The 18,210-nt window shown below is 41.4% G+C and overlaps 1 protein-coding gene across 9 annotated transcripts in view; it reads right to left on the bottom strand.

Annotated features, from left to right (window-relative positions):
- Positions 1–18,210, bottom strand: part of GREB1L (GREB1 like retinoic acid receptor coactivator) — a 139,037-nt gene that overhangs the window by 5,835 nt on the left and 114,992 nt on the right. For 5 of the 9 annotated variants that reach the window (XM_050316335.1, XM_050316321.1, XM_050316323.1 and 2 more), the window contains 13 exons: positions 17,043–17,382; positions 13,892–14,007; positions 13,272–13,516; positions 11,749–12,311; positions 11,180–11,282; positions 8,092–8,247; positions 7,744–7,883; positions 5,856–6,017; positions 5,345–5,552; positions 4,447–4,612; positions 3,294–3,521; positions 1,704–1,845; positions 444–644 (listed from right to left, as the gene is read on the bottom strand). In XM_050316335.1, coding sequence (XP_050172292.1) covers positions 444–644; positions 1,704–1,845; positions 3,294–3,521; positions 4,447–4,612; positions 5,345–5,552; positions 5,856–6,017; positions 7,744–7,883; positions 8,092–8,247; positions 11,180–11,282; positions 11,749–12,311; positions 13,272–13,516; positions 13,892–14,007; positions 17,043–17,382 — 2,770 coding nt within the window. The remainder of the gene's footprint in view (positions 1–443; positions 645–1,703; positions 1,846–3,293; positions 3,522–4,446; positions 4,613–5,344; positions 5,553–5,855; positions 6,018–7,743; positions 7,884–8,091; positions 8,248–11,179; positions 11,283–11,748; positions 12,312–13,271; positions 13,517–13,891; positions 14,008–17,042; positions 17,383–18,210) is intronic. The other 4 variants (XM_050316344.1, XM_050316327.1, XM_050316313.1 and 1 more) reach the window with 1 other exon arrangement.

Below are 18,210 nucleotides of genomic sequence, written 5' to 3' on the forward strand. Positions count from 1 at the left end.
ACACTATTCCTGATACAGGCCCAGATGCCACTGGCCTTCTTGGCCATCTGGGCACACTGCTGGCTCATGTTCAGCTGGCTGTTGACCAGCATCCCCAGGTCCTTTTCCATTGGTCAGCTTTCCAGATGTTCTTCCCCAAGCCTGTAGCAATGTTGCATGGGGTTGTTGTGACCCAAGAGAAGGACCTGGCACAATCTAGCAGTCACATTAGTTCATCACAGACCTCTGGTCTCTACCCACACCAGCCAGCTGGAGGCCTCATCGCCAGCTCCTCCATGAATTGGTTCTTGACCTCCAACAGCAGAATCTGTTTGAGATCAAAGTCTTCAAATCCCACCCTTGATGCTGAAGGTTCCTAACAGAAGGGGTTTTCAACACAAGAAAGGAACTGAAGTAAAGGTTTGCATTTACTCATCCCCATTATTCCTGTAAATATTTTGTACCTCAAGCCCGATGTTCAGGTAGCAGTCGACGGCCAGTACCGGGTTCTTGAAGTTATGAATGGCCTTTGGGAAGAGTTTGTATGTCGCGTGTTGAAGGAATTTCTCCAGGAGGAACTGAGACGGGGCTGCCAGCAATGTATGCTCACTGTCAGGGGCACAGACGTACTGAAGTGGCATTATTGGTGCCACGCTGTCCGAAACCTGCAGTGAAACCAAGGGGAACCCCTTTTAACCCAGTGTGTTTGCTCTGCAGGAGTTCCTCTACCCAGGGAAGGGATCACCATGGCAGAGCAGGTAGAGAGAGAAAGCTGGGGAAAGGATCAAAAGTCATCAAATTTGACAGCACCACAGCACAGAAATAACTTAATTACTTGCTAAGTACTTCTGTGGATATCTGCTTGCCTAAAAAAGGGATAGAAAACAGGGAGTTCGAATTGCCTTCATCCTGTCTTACTCCTGGGCATTACAGGAAATGACAGATTCCTTGTGTGGAGTCATCTATAAAAAATGTTTTCTATGGAGTTTTCTTATAGGCCAGTCCATCACTGCAGATTCCATTGCAACCACAAGGAAAAGGAAAATCAGAAAATTACTTTCAAAAATACTCAAAACCAGGGTTTAGTCAGTTAAATCTTGAAGTATGGAGGTGATTTTTTAAAAGAAGGATGGTGTGGGATGTGTTTAAAACTACCAGGAACACAAACGACAAGATTCTTTGAAATACATCTCCATTTAAAGCTGGCACAGGTGCAGCATACTCTGTAAAAAATATGTGGTATATTTTTATAAATACTTGGATTTCTTGGGTAGATTTCAAAAGGTTTCAGTTTTCAGAGCCTTTCTTCAGGCCTCTTCTTGTCAGGAAGTGCAAGGACTGAAAGTCATCACAAACTAGCAAACTCCATAAAGTAGTGGCTGTGCTAACATTTTTTAAACTGAGTCCAGTACAATTTGCTTGCTTTTCATCAGAATGTATGTCTGCAAATTCTTCCTCCATCAGAGACACCACTGAATAGCTCGACCAAACCCTTTCCAATTCCACTCCATCTTCTAATTGGATTTTCATTAGTAATTTATAAGTGGCAAAATATTTATAATTTTCTATTTTTGATGTGGCAGCCCTACCACAGAGTAAGCCATGAACGTCAGATGTCAAATAAGGACAAAATAAATCTAAAAGACTAGAGAATTCATTATTTTAAGGGGAAATAGGTCCTGATTTTACCCCTTACGTATTACGGAGCATACTTCCACACTCACCATGATTTTTGGCTTAACGACAAAGTCCTTTTGTCCTCCCACCTGAATGTGTTTCTTCATGACACTGAAGTTGTTGAAGCGGCAGATGAGGAGGCCACTGCTGTTCGTCCGCAGGTTAAAATCTACATCTTCACAGAAATACCTGGATGTTAAAACACAAGATCACTAAGCCAGCTGTGTGGCCGCTGTGACAAGCAAGCATTCACACACCCACTGCTGCAGGGCACTGGTATGGGCTCAAGAGGAGATTTTTGGAGACCATCTGGTGTGGTGCCAGTACAAATTCTTTACAGACCTCTGAAGATTCATTCCTTCAGTGTGCTCATGGTGTAGGAAAACAACTGCTGGTCATCTTAAAATCATACTAGTCTTCACTTTGCAGTGTGCCTGTATAGTTCCTCCCCATACCAAATCTAGCTTGTCCCCTCCTCCTCGTCATGTACTGACATCAACCATTTCCTGCCCACCCTTTCCTTTTTTTATTTCTTTTTAGTTGTTGGATTTTTTTAATATATATTTTGGAACTGAGAGAAGATCTGCAGTGACCAACCTCCATTTCTGAACAAGCCAGTTCTATTTGATGTGTTTCTTCATAAACTGGAATTGGGGGATAAATGTGGCTTTGAAAAATATTTGGCTACGGGAGACAAAGCAGCTGAGAAGTAACATTTGTCCTGTGCTATTTACAATGTAATTGCTCAATTCTGTGGGCTGATTCCCATCTCATGATTCAACCTGACAAAGAACGTGAAATCAAGAGCTCTGGAAGCCACACCAGCTTGCATGGGCAGGCTACAATTCCTCGCTCAAATATACAGGATCCTTGAAATCAGCAGCAGGAGCTCAGGGTGAGAAGCCCCAGGGCCATCTGTGGCCGGCAGAGACAAGAGTTTATTTTGAACTCACTAGTCTGGAGAGTGGGAGAATTGGATATTGCTTCAGTCTATAATGAGAACTATCAGTAAAGGTACATTATGTCAGTGCTTTATTGCAAATATTTTAGGATGAAGTTAGGTGAGGATCGGGAAGAAGAAGGAAGGAAATAGTGGAAAATTACTTTTTAATCTGCTTTTCTTGCAAACCCAAGTGGCAACAGGGAGGATAGCTGACTCTGCAGGAAACACAAGGAATCCCTCCTCACAGCATTCAACAAAGGAATGGCTCAAATATTTCCTATACTCTTGTTCTTAGTGACACAACAGGCTCTTGCCCGGTAGAGAGGCACACTGGAAGCTCCACACTCTTCTGTAACTGATGTAATTTTGGCTCCTTTCTTCTACTTTTGGTCTCCCAGTTACTTTTTTCTTCTGAAGTTCGTTCTTTCTCCCGTCTTTTCAGTTCTCTGAAAACCTGCCCTGCCCTTGCCTCATGGTCTGTCTCTCTCAGGGTTTTTTTGGCTTATGGTAAGTTTATTTTGATGTCTTATTCATTCAGATGCAATGTATATCACTCTGTGCTTTATTTTTGTGATTGTGCACTCTTTACCAAGACAGGATCTTTCTGTTTATCTCAACAGCATTCAGAAATATTGTGACAAGACTTTTATCAGGTCAGCATACATTTGTCCCAAGATACATATGTATTACCTACCTGTTTAGATCATATTGCACATTCTGGGTCAGGTCTATGTTGAGCAGTATAAAATCATGCACGTGGCACCTAGAGAATGGAGCCTTTGCTTTCCTGGTGTTCAGCTTGCTGTTCCATTTCTGAACACCCAGTATTGCATAATGAACAATTTTGGGGGTGGCTTCAATGTGTTGGAGGACGCTTTTCAGAGACACATTCTTGCTGAAACTCCCAGGCTCCAGGGACTGGCTGCAAAACATGATCATACACAACATGCAAAGATACCTTATTATTTTTATATAACATATACTGCATATATATACATATATGTGTATAAAAAGGAGCAGGAAATTCCAGTAACAGCTGAGAATGTTTACTCCAAATGCTGTAAAAATATATGCAGACTTTTTAAACAACAGACAGCTAATCTTATCCCATCAGTGTAGCCATTAAGAAAATCAGCCTTTCAGCAGAATAGGGTCTTACACAGCAGTTTAGGAAGGGAAAAGGAATCACCTTACACATCATTTCTGGAAGGCTATTTTCTCTTTAATAGACAGTGCAAGTGCTGAGAAGGGCAAGAGCTTAATGCATTCTAAAAAGCTGAAGTTCCCAAAATAACTGTTTTCACGGAGAACCATAAATCAGGGAAGTAACATTGAGAAATATCACTCAAACAGTCACTAAAAGCAAGAGTGGTTTTAGGCAAAGAACAAACACAAGCAGAGGTTTGTTGATGGTACTGACACAGATGTCAGGGTACAATCAGGTGGAAGTGTTCAACAGTAGGAGGTTGAATGTTGGTGGTCAGCAAGACAAAGGTACAGCCTTCCTACTGCTCTGAGTGAAAGAGCTGAAGTTTCGCATTTTAGAAAATACATCTAAAGTCTAAGTGTACACTTCCTGTGCTACTTGAGTAATAATGATTGAGTGAATAATGACCTTTGTGAGGCTCTTTGGACAGGCAGCCTGGTGTTACTACGTCAAAGCCACTGCCAAAAACTGCTTTTGCTTGGCAAAATCTCGAGTACATTACCAGCAGCTCCAGCTCCCCAGCTCTTCCAGTTGTCTGGTCTGTCACACCTTGTCAGATGCTGGAGAATGAGCCTAAGTCACAGATGTGCTGCTGTCTGTGCTGGATCAGTGTAAGGACCCCCACGTGGTGGTTACTTACCTGGACTGCTCGTGGACACTGTGCATGTTCCACAGGACACAGGAGTCATCCATGACCACAATGAATGGCCACACACACTGGCGCTTGACTCCCAGTTCCTCCAAGCGGTTTCGTTCCAGTTCTAGATTGTGGTAGGAAAGTTCCTTAATAAGAAACCTGGCAGCACCTGACAAAATACCATAAAGAAGATGTCTTTATTAGACTTTATCACTCTTCTCAAATCTTCGTTCGCGAAGCTTAGCCATGATCACTCTTCCCAGAGAAAGGTTACATGAATATCTGCAGTCATTATCCTTTGTGAACTTAGTGCTCTTAACATCTTAGTTTAAGAAAAAATCAGTATGTCCCTTTTTCAGTATAAGTAAATCTAAAAGACAGATGCCAAGAAGACTGGATGCTTTAAAACACTCTGCAGAATGCAGTTTTGTGGGCATTAATAAAGTAAATTGAACCAAGAAGGGACTGAGATTCTAAAACTGAAGCTACTTAAAACTTTTTGCAGGAAAATCTCAGCATCCATGAAAACAAATTCCAAAGTTCAAGCCCCAGTGTTCAGTTGCAGTTAATATTTACCTTCAGCTAACTAAAAAGCTGCAATTTGAAAAATCATATGTAAAGCACATAGAATGAACATTCACACAGCAGGGCTGAGTAAAATGAGTGAATATGGTCCATAAAATACCAGATTTTAAACTGAGAAAGCAGTGATCAGCACAAACATATATTCCACGTCCCTGACAGCAGTTCTTCCCCATCACTGTGTTTTGTACACATATTCCTGCTGTTATTACAGCATGAATGTGAAGAGCTGCTGCAACGTTTCCTTCAAGAACATGATCCACATTGTCCAGCATGGATTTTGATACCTTCACAGCAATGCACGGATGGCGTTTCTTACCAACTCCAGCATTGTTGAACATGCCTGGCAGAACAAGCATGATGTGGTTGGGCCAGTATTTACGGTAGAGAGGCATTTCATACTCCTTGACTACAAGGAGGTGCAGGTGGCTGATGCCTTCCATGGCATGGTAGAGGTTCAAGAGGCCATGTTCATGACGTCCACTCGATGGAGTGAAGATAGGACTCTTGACTGCATTCAAATTCTGCTGGAACAGGACATATTTTGGCAACATTAGGTAAAAGTCAGGTTATTCCTGCTACAGGTTTTTATTTGCTTACTGTTTATACCAGATTTTAAGATTACTGATCATTGCAACACACATGAACTGGACACTAGGAATGGAAAAAGGGATGATTGTCCTTAAAAACTCCAGTTCTAAGGACAGTCAGGCAAGAATTACACAAAGAACTTTAAACCAAAAAGAAAGCGAAAAAATCTCCCCCCATTGATTTGCAAATGTATCTCAAGTTGACTGCATTCAGCAGATGGATAAGAGCAGCACATGCACCTTGTCAGAAACGAGTGGGAGTCGCATGCTTTCTAGATGTTTTCCCTGCTTGCTGAAGACAAAGTGGCTCTCTTTGGACTTTGGGATTATAAAATGCAGTTGAACCTCTTCTCCTAGCATCGAGGATGAAAACGTGAATGCGTGCAGAGTGGAATCAGATACCTGTATACAAACAAACAAAAAAGATTTGCAAGCAGGTACAAGGAGTATATGGCAACCTGTTCTTACAGTCACGGTGCTGAAAGCCACCAGAGAAGAACATCCAAAACATTCTCCTTCAGTAACTGAAGTTAACTCTACAATATTCTTGTCTTCCTCACCATAAGGTACATTGTTTAGGCATGTAACCAGCCTTGCTGTTAAAAGAATCAGCTTTCCATACTAGTAATGATCTTTGGCAAACTGGACTCCTCTGAAGTCCATTTCAGCTAGGAGTTATTTATCAATATTTACAAGGAGAAGTCAAATATATATATGTGTATATATATATATATATATACACATGTACTAAGAAACAAACTGTCCAAATTGATTTCCCCAAAAGATTCAAATAGCAGTGTAGCATGGGGGTGTGCCTCCACAGCAGCGTGCACTGCCGTACAGACAGATCAGCAGCAGCACAGCTGCATTAGTATGGTATTTTTCCTGTGGCAACACTCTCCTTTGAGTGACCAAAGCAGACCACGCCATTAACAAGGCTATGAAGAATTTGGGTGAGCTTAAGTTTACACAGCACTTCACTGAACCCTGTAAGTGTACACAAAGTGCCTAAATATCTGATAAGACTTAATTCTTCAGAAACATCTGTCTTACTACAAAGTTGAATCATTTACTCTTAACAAGGACTTTTCTATAATTTCTACTAAAAACCTGAAATTAGCCTAAATAAAGGTGGAAAAAGCAAGTGTTTTATTTAGGTTCTATTAAAGCATCTAAGAATCTCTCTCCCTTCATAACGCTTGCTATCCAGCATCTCCCCTTTGAATGTGTAATTTCCCTGAGCTCAATTATCATAATTCTATATACACAGCTCCCACGTGCACATAAAGCAGATGTTTATATTTATTGCTACTAGTTATCTTTGACCACGTGCACAAAGATGAGTGGAGGGAACAACAGATGTCCTTGGGGAGGATTTGCTCCTGTCAACATACTTAATGAAGCATGAGGTTTAAGCCAGACCTGCTGGTGCTGCTCCGAGGTGACTGACATTGTACACTGCCATGTTGGTGTGTCCACACTGTGATAGCTTAATAGCAAGCTGTCAGAAAAGATTAGCAGGCAGGGAAAGAATGATTCGAGATAAGAAACTTCCAAGTAAACTGTTGTTGGTGGTGAAGGAATAATGTGTGAGCTATTAACCAGGAATAGTCTTATTTGCCAGTCTCCTGTGAGCATAACTGTTCTAGAAACCAGAAGGTTTTTAACGAAACAGTTAAAAATGTTCATTTACTTGCAGTGACTCATAAGCTATTGCTGAGAAGCTTGCACAGTTAATTACAAAAGGAGGAAGAAAGGCCTTCCCATCTTCCATCGCACATGTGGATGGTTGGCTTTTAGGTAAGACAAGCATCTCTCTTAATTTTAGTCTTCTCCCCTGAGATGCTGCAAAGTCTCTGGGCAGGCTGAATAATGCTTTGGCTAGAGACAACTAGTCACAACCTTCACCCTTTGCCCGAGGCAGCTGGAGAAAACTGCTCATTCAGAACACAACAGACACAGTTAATGCTCCTGAGTCCATAGCTCCATATCTCCCCTGAGAATGGAAGAATTAAACAATTCCATCGCAGGGAAGGTAGAAGCATGAATCCTGAGACAAGAACAGTATGCCTGGAAAGACCACAGAAAAAAACGAGGATGCAGTTTACCTTTAGGCCTCAACACCAACCTGTGCAGCAGGATTAATGTCCATGTACTGATGGCACTGCTCACAGTGATGGAACGTATTATAAGCTGCATATTTGGTCAGCATCATGGACACAGTCTCCCTTTTCTTTGGTTCCTCTGATTTTGCTTCTTTGCTTGTTTCTGTGCACAAAGAAAAGAAACAGAAATTTAGGAGTGGTAAAAAAACAGAGATTGTGATCCCAGGAGCAACTGTAAAGAACACACAAGTTGTTTTGTTGCATATAATTTTGGAGATTAAAGGTTCCTGTGAACTCACGTGTTCAACCAAACCAATAAAAACTGATTCTTTGTAGGAAAGTATTCCTCAAAAAGTTTGCATTTTACTTACCTTGTTTCACTCTTGAGAGTTGTTCTGTGTATACAGGACTTATATTTCTGTACTTGGGGTCATGTACACTCAGGTCAAAAGATATTTTGCTGAAGATCTCAATGTCTGGCCAGTGGTCGTTGCTAGACTGCGTAATTTCACTGTTTTCTGTATGATCTGCAACAACACACTTCAGGTAAGCAGTATCAGATACCCACCAAATGATATTTATGTGATGGTTGCTGCTTTTCAGTAGCACAGGAACTTACCACACACACACACATGCAGCAACATCTTTGAACATTTTACCACTGAAATTACAATCCGTACAAAGCCACTTCAAAGAAATGGCATTTTCTTAGAAACTGTGTGCAGGTGAAGGAAAGTTCTAGGTATTTTTCAGCTCTGTTCCTCATCAAGCTGCTGAGGTGTTATTCACTCTGTTGTAAGCAAAACATGCTCAAATGAATGGTCTTATTTGTGCAGAAGGTACACTCTTAAGGTGTAGTTTTGAGCCTCTTTGTGATGGAATGAAAAGCACTGGGTAAATGAGAAGCAAAATATCCAAAGGCAGAAGGATGAAAGCAAGGAAAGAGGCAGCATAAATATATGAACTAGAAGCTGGTGGTACAGGACAAAGGTAGTAAAAGATATGCTCCTATTACAGAATGGGGTGTGGCCACCAAGGATCAGCTGAAACTTTTTTGTTTTGATCCAACAGAGATAAGTCCAAAGCAGAAAACCAAGTTTAAGCAACGGGAACAGTAGAAAGCACTGGTCAAAGAAAACAAGTTCAGAATGCAGCCTGAACATCAGCCAATTCGGCTTAAAATGAGAAGGAAGAACACAAAAGTAGGTGTGTAACTGAAGTTAGTGATTTTAGAAAAGTGAATTCAGGTGAAATGAAGGTTGGGTCTGCAGATGAGCACATGCTCACATTACCCTGTGTGATGCAAGAGAAGTTACAGTAATCTACAGAGCTCTGAGTCCATTACTTTGACCTTGATAATATTAAAAATCAGAGAGGGTAGAGGAAATAATTAAAGATGTTGCAGTAAATGATAAATGTGATAAAATGCAACACAGGTTGACTAAAGAAGTCCTGTGTTACTTTCATTATATGGCTATGAGATACCTATTTCTCTGAACAAAGGGAATGCAGTGCATCTTCTCCTTCTGGATTTAAGTATTTGGTATGATACTACGAGACAAATTATTAATACAACTGAAGAAAATGAAGACAGAGAATTGAAAGAGTTGATTAAACAGAAGATGGCAGCATGTAACATCGTAAACATTAAAGGCAGATGGAGATTACCAAAGAAGTTAAAAGATCGGTAGAGGGGCATGCAGTTTAATATTGCCACTATTGTCACCAACTTAAACAAAAAATTTGCTTAGGTTTCCTAGTGGCCCACTCTTAAGGGTCATTGTCAACATGGAGAAGGAATCAAAGATCAGCCAGAAAGAATACAATGCCCTCGAAAACTGCAACAAAAACTTGTTGGTATTTAGCAGGAAAAATGTGAGTCCTATGAACAATCAAGGACTAATAGCAAGCACTTCTGCAGCAGGTTGGGAGCACCTCAGTTGGAAATGACTGAGTTGCTGGGGAACCTAGTAGTACAAGCTATGTATCAATGCCAGCGAAATGGGAGAATGGAAAAGACCAGTGCAATCATAGGTTTCATCAATCACAGGGCTTTCAGTGGGGGTAGGGGAATACATGAGCTGTTGTAAGCTGGGTTGGTTAAATATCCCTCAGAACACCTCATTCAGTTCTGCTCACCCATGTACCAGAAGGATAAATTGAAAATAGATATGCAGGCGAGAATACCAAACTGATAAGGAGAATAAAGGACCTGTCATTTGTGAGGATCCTGTAAGAAGATCCAGGCTGCCTAGATGAATGTTGAGAAGAGGGTAAGATAGCTGCCTGACTACACCAAAGAAGCAAACCTCAAAGAAGAGAAAAAGCATTTTAATTTAAATTAGTATTTTCTTTAGTCCCAGTGAGAATGTTTATAACTGGGAGAGAAACATCTTTGGGTTGGAGAATATTTTCAGTGATGAGAACACTAGTGCTCTGGAGAAGCATACCAACAGAAGCAGTGGGAGCAAAAAAGCCACAACCAAAAACCCCAACCAAACCCAAATTGCTCTCATGATGGAGTTCTATGCATTCCTGGCAGGGGTGTGACACATTGCTCTGATCATAACAGGCCAGATGGCATGATGGAGAACATCTCTTAAATTCTGATATTTCATCTTAAGTTTCTGGGGTACTTTAGTTCAAATAATGAGAGAATAACCACCCCTAAAGCTGCAAACCAAAGGAAAATATTTTTTTTTCTCCCCTCCTCCCCCTTCCCCCCCCCCATTTAATAGCATTGTATGAACAGAAATACAAATTAGCCTTTTCAAGGGTTTGACAACAACTACATTTTCAGAATGCCAGTCAACAACAATACATTTTCAGGATGCCAGTCTAATGGTCATGAGAGTTAAGCACCACAGAGACTTCACTACAAAACCACAGAGTTCTGTAAAGAACACCATGAAGAGGAATAATATTTAAAAGGTTTTGTTCTTTTCAAGGAAAGCCCTGCCACAGCAGTTAATTGATCTGTGAGATCTGTCAAATGAGCACAAATCCAAAGAGAATCCCCCTCCCTTTTATCCTCAGCATAAGATCTGCAAATTGCAGACAGAAGACAGTCTACCTGAAAATTGGTATATAACTTAACGAATAAACATAAGTGTTAAATGTCCTGTATATTTAAAAGCAGTTAATGCTTAAAAACTTGCAAGGAGAGGTAACATGGACATTTACATTCACAGTTTTGTGCTCACTATTTGCTATAAAAATATATCAATCCAAAACACATTTAATAGTTCTCAGCTAAACCCAATATAAAATTTACTTTTTTATTAATCAATATTGAAATATATGCAGACACCTAGAGCAAGTCTAGCTACACACCAATGGACAAGACATGTAGTAGGTGTAATTTATATTTTTTCAGTAAGCCTAAAAAGTTTCACTGCTAAATAATGCATAACATAGCCTCTTTATGATGCATATTAAAAATGCCTACTAAATACTTACTGGCATTAATCTCTTCTTCATCATACACATCCACTTCCAGCAACCGGATCAGCATGCGGAAGAGAATCCTTAGGAACTGCAAGTATGAACCAGTCTTTCCAACCTGAGCCAGAGATGGAAAAAAAACCAACTCAAACTACTATGATGGAAGGGTAAATTTTAGGATAAATGCCTTTGGGCTTACCCCAAAGCTCTGTTTTCAGCTCTGCAAGACATAATATTCCCCATTATGCTGAACAGTTTTACTAAATTCCTCTCTGAGCACAAACAGGCCCACAGCCTGTGTTACTTCTGTATTCTCCTGACATGCTCATGGAAATGTTATGCCAGGTGCCATCCACGTGTATTTCATTTAGGCTAAAACATGACAGACAGCATCACCCTTCCTCTCCTTACCACTTCCAGCATGGACTTAGCCTTAAAATTTGTTTTAAGGTGTTTTAAATGTTTTAAATGGTTTTTGACCTTGAAAGGCGTTACTGCGGGCAACTTTACAGTACGACCTACAGTCCTCATCACTGGCCCTCTCAGACAGCTAAAAAGGCAAGAGGAAGGAAATGTGCTCTTACTTGTGGTGGTCCTGTCAAAAGCAGTCGCCTGGGGTGAAAGCTCCTGGCGCCAGACGCCTCACCCTGATTGCTGAAGTCCGCATGGTGCTGCCGGGCTGTCGTCCACTGCCTGTAGTACAGAGACTGCTCTTCACTGTTCATGTCCTTGTGAAGCAGAGGCCTTAGAGAGCTCAGCCAAGACACATCGGCATGAGGCAGGAGGGAAGAGGAGGAAGGCAAATTCCCACTTTTCTGCGAGCTCAGGAGACAGTAGGCAGCTTTGGAGAGGATGACAATGCGTGGCAGGGCAACACGGAGGGCCTTGCTGTCTTTGGCAGAATGGGCAGGCCACTGAAACGTTTGGGAGACTGAAGACAATGATGAGAGTTTTGAAGTGGTGCTGCTCGCCATCTGGTTACCCAGGGAGTCGCATTCTTGTTTCAGGGTCTCTCCAGCTGTAAAACTGGAGTAAGTTCCCTCATCTACTGAGCTGTGTGCCACAGCCTGAAAGTTAAGTGGTGGTGCCTGCTTCTGAGACTTTTCTGCTGCACTTGAGGAGCTCACACCATTGTCAGCCAGGGAACCTGGGAAACAAAGAGCACACAACGAACAGATACTGGCTGACGTAAGAAAACCATGAAGTCACTTGATCCATGAGACAATGTTAACCCACAAGTACTTCTGTTCAATGAGTGCTGCTGGAGCTTAGGTAAAAGAAACCATTTACATCCAGGGTTCAGATTCCAAGGCTTCATTCCTAAGCTCTGTGTGCTAGCTATCATTTCCCATCTACGATTTGGAATTTTACGGCATGACCTTCTGAAAGTCAAGTTTAACAAACCATTGTATACACAGACCCATTTCACCTTTCTTTCTATGAAGAACAGAGCATTTATTTCACGTGAACTGGGCTCTGCTCCCTCCTCCATACCAATTAGGTTTAGTTAGTGTATGTGAAAATCTGTTACATGGCAAAGATCCAGTTCAGCTGTCTTAATACCTCAAACTTGCAGGGAAACAAAGGGAAGGACCCAGAAGTGTTTGTGGAATGCAAAGAAGAGAAGGCTTGATGGGAGGTGAGGCTTCACTGATGCCTGGAGAGGTAGGGCAAGACCCAACTGTTCTGTTGGTCTTGGCAAGGAGGCAAATATCCATCCTCACCCATAGCTACTTCCACAGTTACAGACCATTTTTCTATTGCTAGAATTTTATACTAGCCTTTTTCACTCTGATTTTTAAGATTTTTTCAGGATCCACTGGACAAAGCTAGCAAAAAATGTGAAATGTAAGTTTAAAAATAAAAATCACAAGGCACCCTTAGCTATGGCATACCATCCCTTCCACTGAAACACCATCTCCTTTTAGCAGTAGACAGGAAAATTGCTCACCATGGGGAAAATCTGCAACTAACATTTCATTGTCTAGCCTGCAGTAGGATACAGCTCAGCAACCCACATTTGAGTAAACATCTTAATGTTTGCATTCAGCTTCCAATGATGTAGGAATAAAGACACGTTTTTCAGACCAACAGCAGAATAACTGACCTGATGTTCCAGTCACAGCACTGCTATTACTCTGGGGCCGGTCCAAGTCTATCAGCAGCTCATCAGAGTCATTCTCGCTACCGTTAGCCTTCTCCTGCTCCTTCTCACTAAGGTCAAGAGCAACAATAGGCCCTCGAATTGCCTCCTTTGAGACGTAGCAGCATGCCAAGCCTACTTCCTGCTCCAAGGCAGTACGAGTTAAGTAGCTTGAGTCAATTAGCCGAAGGTCACAGTATTTCAACGACCTAGAAAACCCAGCACAAGAAAAAATGAAGTTTTGTTTCCTCTGACTTTGAAGAATACTCCCTCCCTATCTGTAGTTGCTTACTAAATATTCATGAACTATTTTATTAGCCCATAAATATAAAAATATTTTAAAATATTCATCACCTAAGTTATTGTCCTTGGTAGTTTGCAGAGACACTTGCTGACCCACACAGTATAGTAGCATTAGTTTTCACAAATTACACTTTCCAAAGATTTAAACAGTTACCAAAAAAGTATTCAAAAATACACTTCTTTTGTGGAGAAAGTAGCCAGACGGTATCGAACCACTTGTCCACCCCCAATTCACCTAAACATGCTAGAAAACAATCATATTGAAAGAGTAATAACAGCACCTGGGGAAAGTTTCTCCCAGCGGGTCTTTGCCAGTTAGAATAACAATGCAAGGTAGACCTTCCAGATCCTGATAGGTACGAGGAATCCAGTCATCCTGCTCGTTGCCCCTCCAAGCCTGTGAACAGAGAAAATTCCAGTCACGTCTAAATGACTTCTTCTAAGTATTCACCTGGGATTTTTTCTTCATCAGTTCCAGCTTTTTCTTTGTATATAGGCTTTGCTTACTCAACAGCCAACTGAAGGAGACCTTGGGTACAGGCATGCATTTGTTTTATGGCAGCCAACTGTTAGCCAAGCATTAAATACAAAGCAAAAGGATGTATAGCATATGTTGTTCAGTGTTGGAAACATACATCTGGTGTATTAGTGTGATATGTCAGAGAAAAATGCAGTTGATGCCCTCAATTTCAAGCTGGCACAGACAAAAGGTCTTTGAATTAATGTAAAGCTAAAGTAGGACTTTCAAGTGGAGTGTGAAAATGATTCAGTGAACCTTGCCTAATTATTCTATATAATGATAGTTTACATGAAAGAAAAACATTTTACCTTTCACTGGGGTTAATCCCACCAGAAAGGACTCCTCACCTACAGTCTACCAAGGGTCGAGACCACAAAACTGCAGCATTTTCCCTTAGCACTGGAAAGGTTGGCAGCACTGGTCCTATGTCATTATACCCTTCAGTCCCCTTGGTTCAGCAGAGATTACTGAAAAAATTTATTTCTCCAGTGACTTCTGACTCAGTAAAGCAGCCTTGGCAGCAGAGAGATAATTTCTGGCTCAGTGAGGTTAGTCTGGCTGTGTGTCACCCTGCCTCTCCAATGATGGAAATTTCTGTGAAAGTGCATGATTAGAAATTGAAATACCGGAGGATACAAACCTGATTTTCTCTTTGCTGGCATAAGGACCTAAAAAGAAGCCTGAGTGCCTGGAGCTTTGAGCTGTAAACTTGCATCCAGAAGATAGATTTCTTGACCATTTTACTCAGGAAGGGCAGAGAGGTACAGCCCTCAGGGCTGTTCACTTCTGAATGCCTCCCAAACCGTTTGATTCTTGTTAAAATTAAAGAATATGCCATGACAGCATCCCTAGTCAGAAAAATAGTTATTTAAATTGTTTTCCATCTCTTCTTTCATTCTGTACCTCTGGCTCCCTGATGGAGAGGAATGATCTAGCTGACCAGCTATCAGGGTCATCTGACTGAGAGGGGAACAGTCCAGCCACCAGCACTGCAGAGACAGCTGCCCACCCTCCCTGCCCTGCTGTGGCACCACATACCCAGCTAATGCCCTCTTAGAAAGAGGTTAAGTCAAACTTTACAACTGGGGTCACTAAGAGCTATGAAGTTTCCCTCCCCGCCCCTGAAAAAGGTTATGATGAAGTCCCATCCTCCCTGAAGCCAAGAGCATTTATTGGTGGGACCAGCATTTTGAATCTCAGCCTCACCAGAAAGCACTCAGTAGCCTCATATTGCTCTCCTCCCACACACAGCAAAAAAAGGGCCTGGGTGCTTGTAGTGAAAGCAGGCACCAATCAGCTCCCCACTTACTCTAGTCCTCTGGCTTCAGTACTCCACCTAACATCAGAACAAATGCCAAGCAGCTTGGAGACTAAACCAAAATTGTCTGCAATAAACTAGACTCAACAGTGGCATGGCTGATGAATTTTATAGTGGGAATCAGTTTCCCAAACATATGCTCACGTCACTTCAAATATCCTGTGTTATCCCAGGCACCTGACTAGCAGGTGTGGTAGCACAGCACAGGACTCAGAGGCAACCTTTATCATTTTGAAATGCTACTGGGACACCCCTCCTAAAAAGAGGCTTATATTTGGGCAACCAAATTCCTCTCCTCACTCCCTTCATATGCGTGGTTCAGATTTCAAGGATTTTTTTCTAGAAACCTGCAAGGAAAGAAAAAAGTCCAGAATGCTACAGCTTTGTTTAGTCCAAAAATGCATCTTATATTTTGGAGAGAGGAAAAAGAAGAATTATTTAGAAGGTTTTTCATTTTCTTCCGGATAAAATTCCTCTATTCCAGACGAATATATACATGAATATTCACCTGCAACAGCTCCACAGTCAATCCTGATGTGTTCTAAAGGCCTCACAGGCTGTTCCAGCATTGTGTAAGGGCTGCAAACCCACCATGGCAAAGGATTTTAAAGAAGCGTCACAGAACACAATCCAGAATGATTTAAGCTTGGAATTAATGTCTGTCCAAAAAAAATCCATCAGCACAGAGCTGCTATCTCACGTCATTTCCTCATTTATGACTACTTTCCTCTTTTCCCTCTCCCACTGCAGATAAGGTTGGATAAGCAATGTTCGTAACTTTAAAGGACATTTTGTCTGCCTTTGGCTGTAGTCAAGCTCTCTAAGAAAGGCTCACAAAATTCATTCCTCTTCTGTGTGGTTTTGAATGCACTGTATAACTCATAGCAGAAACAGAATCTTTCTGTGACAGAGCAAGGATCAGGACAGATAACCAGTACCACGTTCAGCCTGATACTTGAGGCAGGCAACCCATTTCTTTGTCTAATGTATGCTAATATTATTATTACAATTTAATGTACACTAATATTAATATATAACAATTCCTACTTTGTTTAATGTAGTTAGGTTCATTCAGGAAGTGGGTTTGGCTAGTTGAACCATGCTCTTGCAAATCCATGCAAAAGTTTAGCCTGGGCAGAAGAGGCTTTCAGCATGCAGGAGTTTGAGAAAGGAAGTCTATGACAAAACAGCATACTTTACCAGTTACCAGAAGGGCAGAAGATGGGTGGACAGAGCAGACAATAGACACACTAGGCAGACAGATAAGTTGGTGGAAATAGTTAGTTTGCCTACAGAGATCTGAGCTCTGCTTTCAGAGATGAACCGTATCTGATGCATGCTGTTATTCAACTTTAAGAAGTGAGATAACATCTTGTGTTTGACTCCATGGGACGGTAACAATTCAGGTTTGTTCCAAGTTTCTGTATCATTTATGCTCAGAAGTACACACATACATTCACAGAGACAGATACAGGACACACAACCTTTTCCTACAGAATAATTAACCCATGAACATGTGGGAATAAGCACAAAGCAATTACAACACTCAGATGACCACAGTGAGCACACAGGCAATTATTTAGGTTCTGCCTACCTTCAGCCGTGTCACGAAGTGTTTAGCAACAGTAAGTTCTGAGGCAGGATTCCCAAGGAGGATCTCAAAACGATACTGCAGTCCTAATTTGTCTCTTACTTCTTGTAGCCTCTCCTTGGCCAACATGGCCAGCTGCACCGATGGCACCCTAATGACAAGCATGTGGCCACAGCCATTCTTATCCTTTCCTGGAGAAGTGATAAGGTCATCCATTATGCTGAGCGTTTCGGGCGTGCTGTGATCTCTTAGTGATGCCATGGTGGTGAGAGCCATCAGAGCTTGGGAATACTGCTGAATGAGAAGGTAGCAGCGAATCACCATGCTATGGAGCCGGGGGTACCTTTGAGGAGATACAACTCTGCATTAGCACATGCAAAATCACAGCAATGTCTAAAAATCAGCCAAAACCCAGGACTGCGTGGTAAATAAGAGCCTATTTTTTCAGTAGTGCTCAAAGATGAAGCCTTCAATTTCTGTAGACAAGAATTTTGTACAAAAATCTGTGTTTTAAGTACATGACTATAACATGGCTCTCCATCTTTTGCATTTGGCCCAAGTCCTGTGCTCAAGTAACAAGAGTTATAAACTCCTGTTCCCCTCATCTGGCCCAAAATTTTAGCTAAAGGTCTTTGAACTGATGGAGATAAAGATCACCTAAGATGCAATTTATTCAAAGAGCACAGGGTAATAATTGCTCTGCTTTCCATAGGCTCTTTCTTCTAACAACTTGGAGGCCTAATGCAGCTTCAAGTGGTTTGTGGGAGAAGTACTTCATTATTTCACATCTTGACTTCTCACCAGAAAGTTGGATTTACCCATAAAAATTGCTGGCTCTGAGCCAAATCTGAACTTCCATTTTGCCTTTTAACTTACATGGACAATGCCATTCTCTTTCATTGCAGCTATATGCAGTGACAACACACATGAAGTAAAATGTTAAGAAAAAAGATTTAAAACCTACTCAAGCAAAAAAAAAACCGAAACCACTCAATTTCTAGACATTCCCCATGAGTTCACTCACCAGCATAATACAGGAAAAGATTACACTATTATGCCTTGAGTGCTAGTCTTGTGCCACGTAAGTCCAAATAACTAAACTAAAAGCTCCAGATTTCCCTGGTCTCTTTCTTGACAGCCAATATAGTATCCATTTGAAGAAAGTTTTGTG

This window comes from Myiozetetes cayanensis, unplaced genomic scaffold (assembly GCF_022539395.1).
Source record: "Myiozetetes cayanensis isolate MyiCay16 unplaced genomic scaffold, myiCay2020 scf1, whole genome shotgun sequence".
Taxonomy (NCBI): Eukaryota; Metazoa; Chordata; class Aves; order Passeriformes; family Tyrannidae; genus Myiozetetes; species Myiozetetes cayanensis.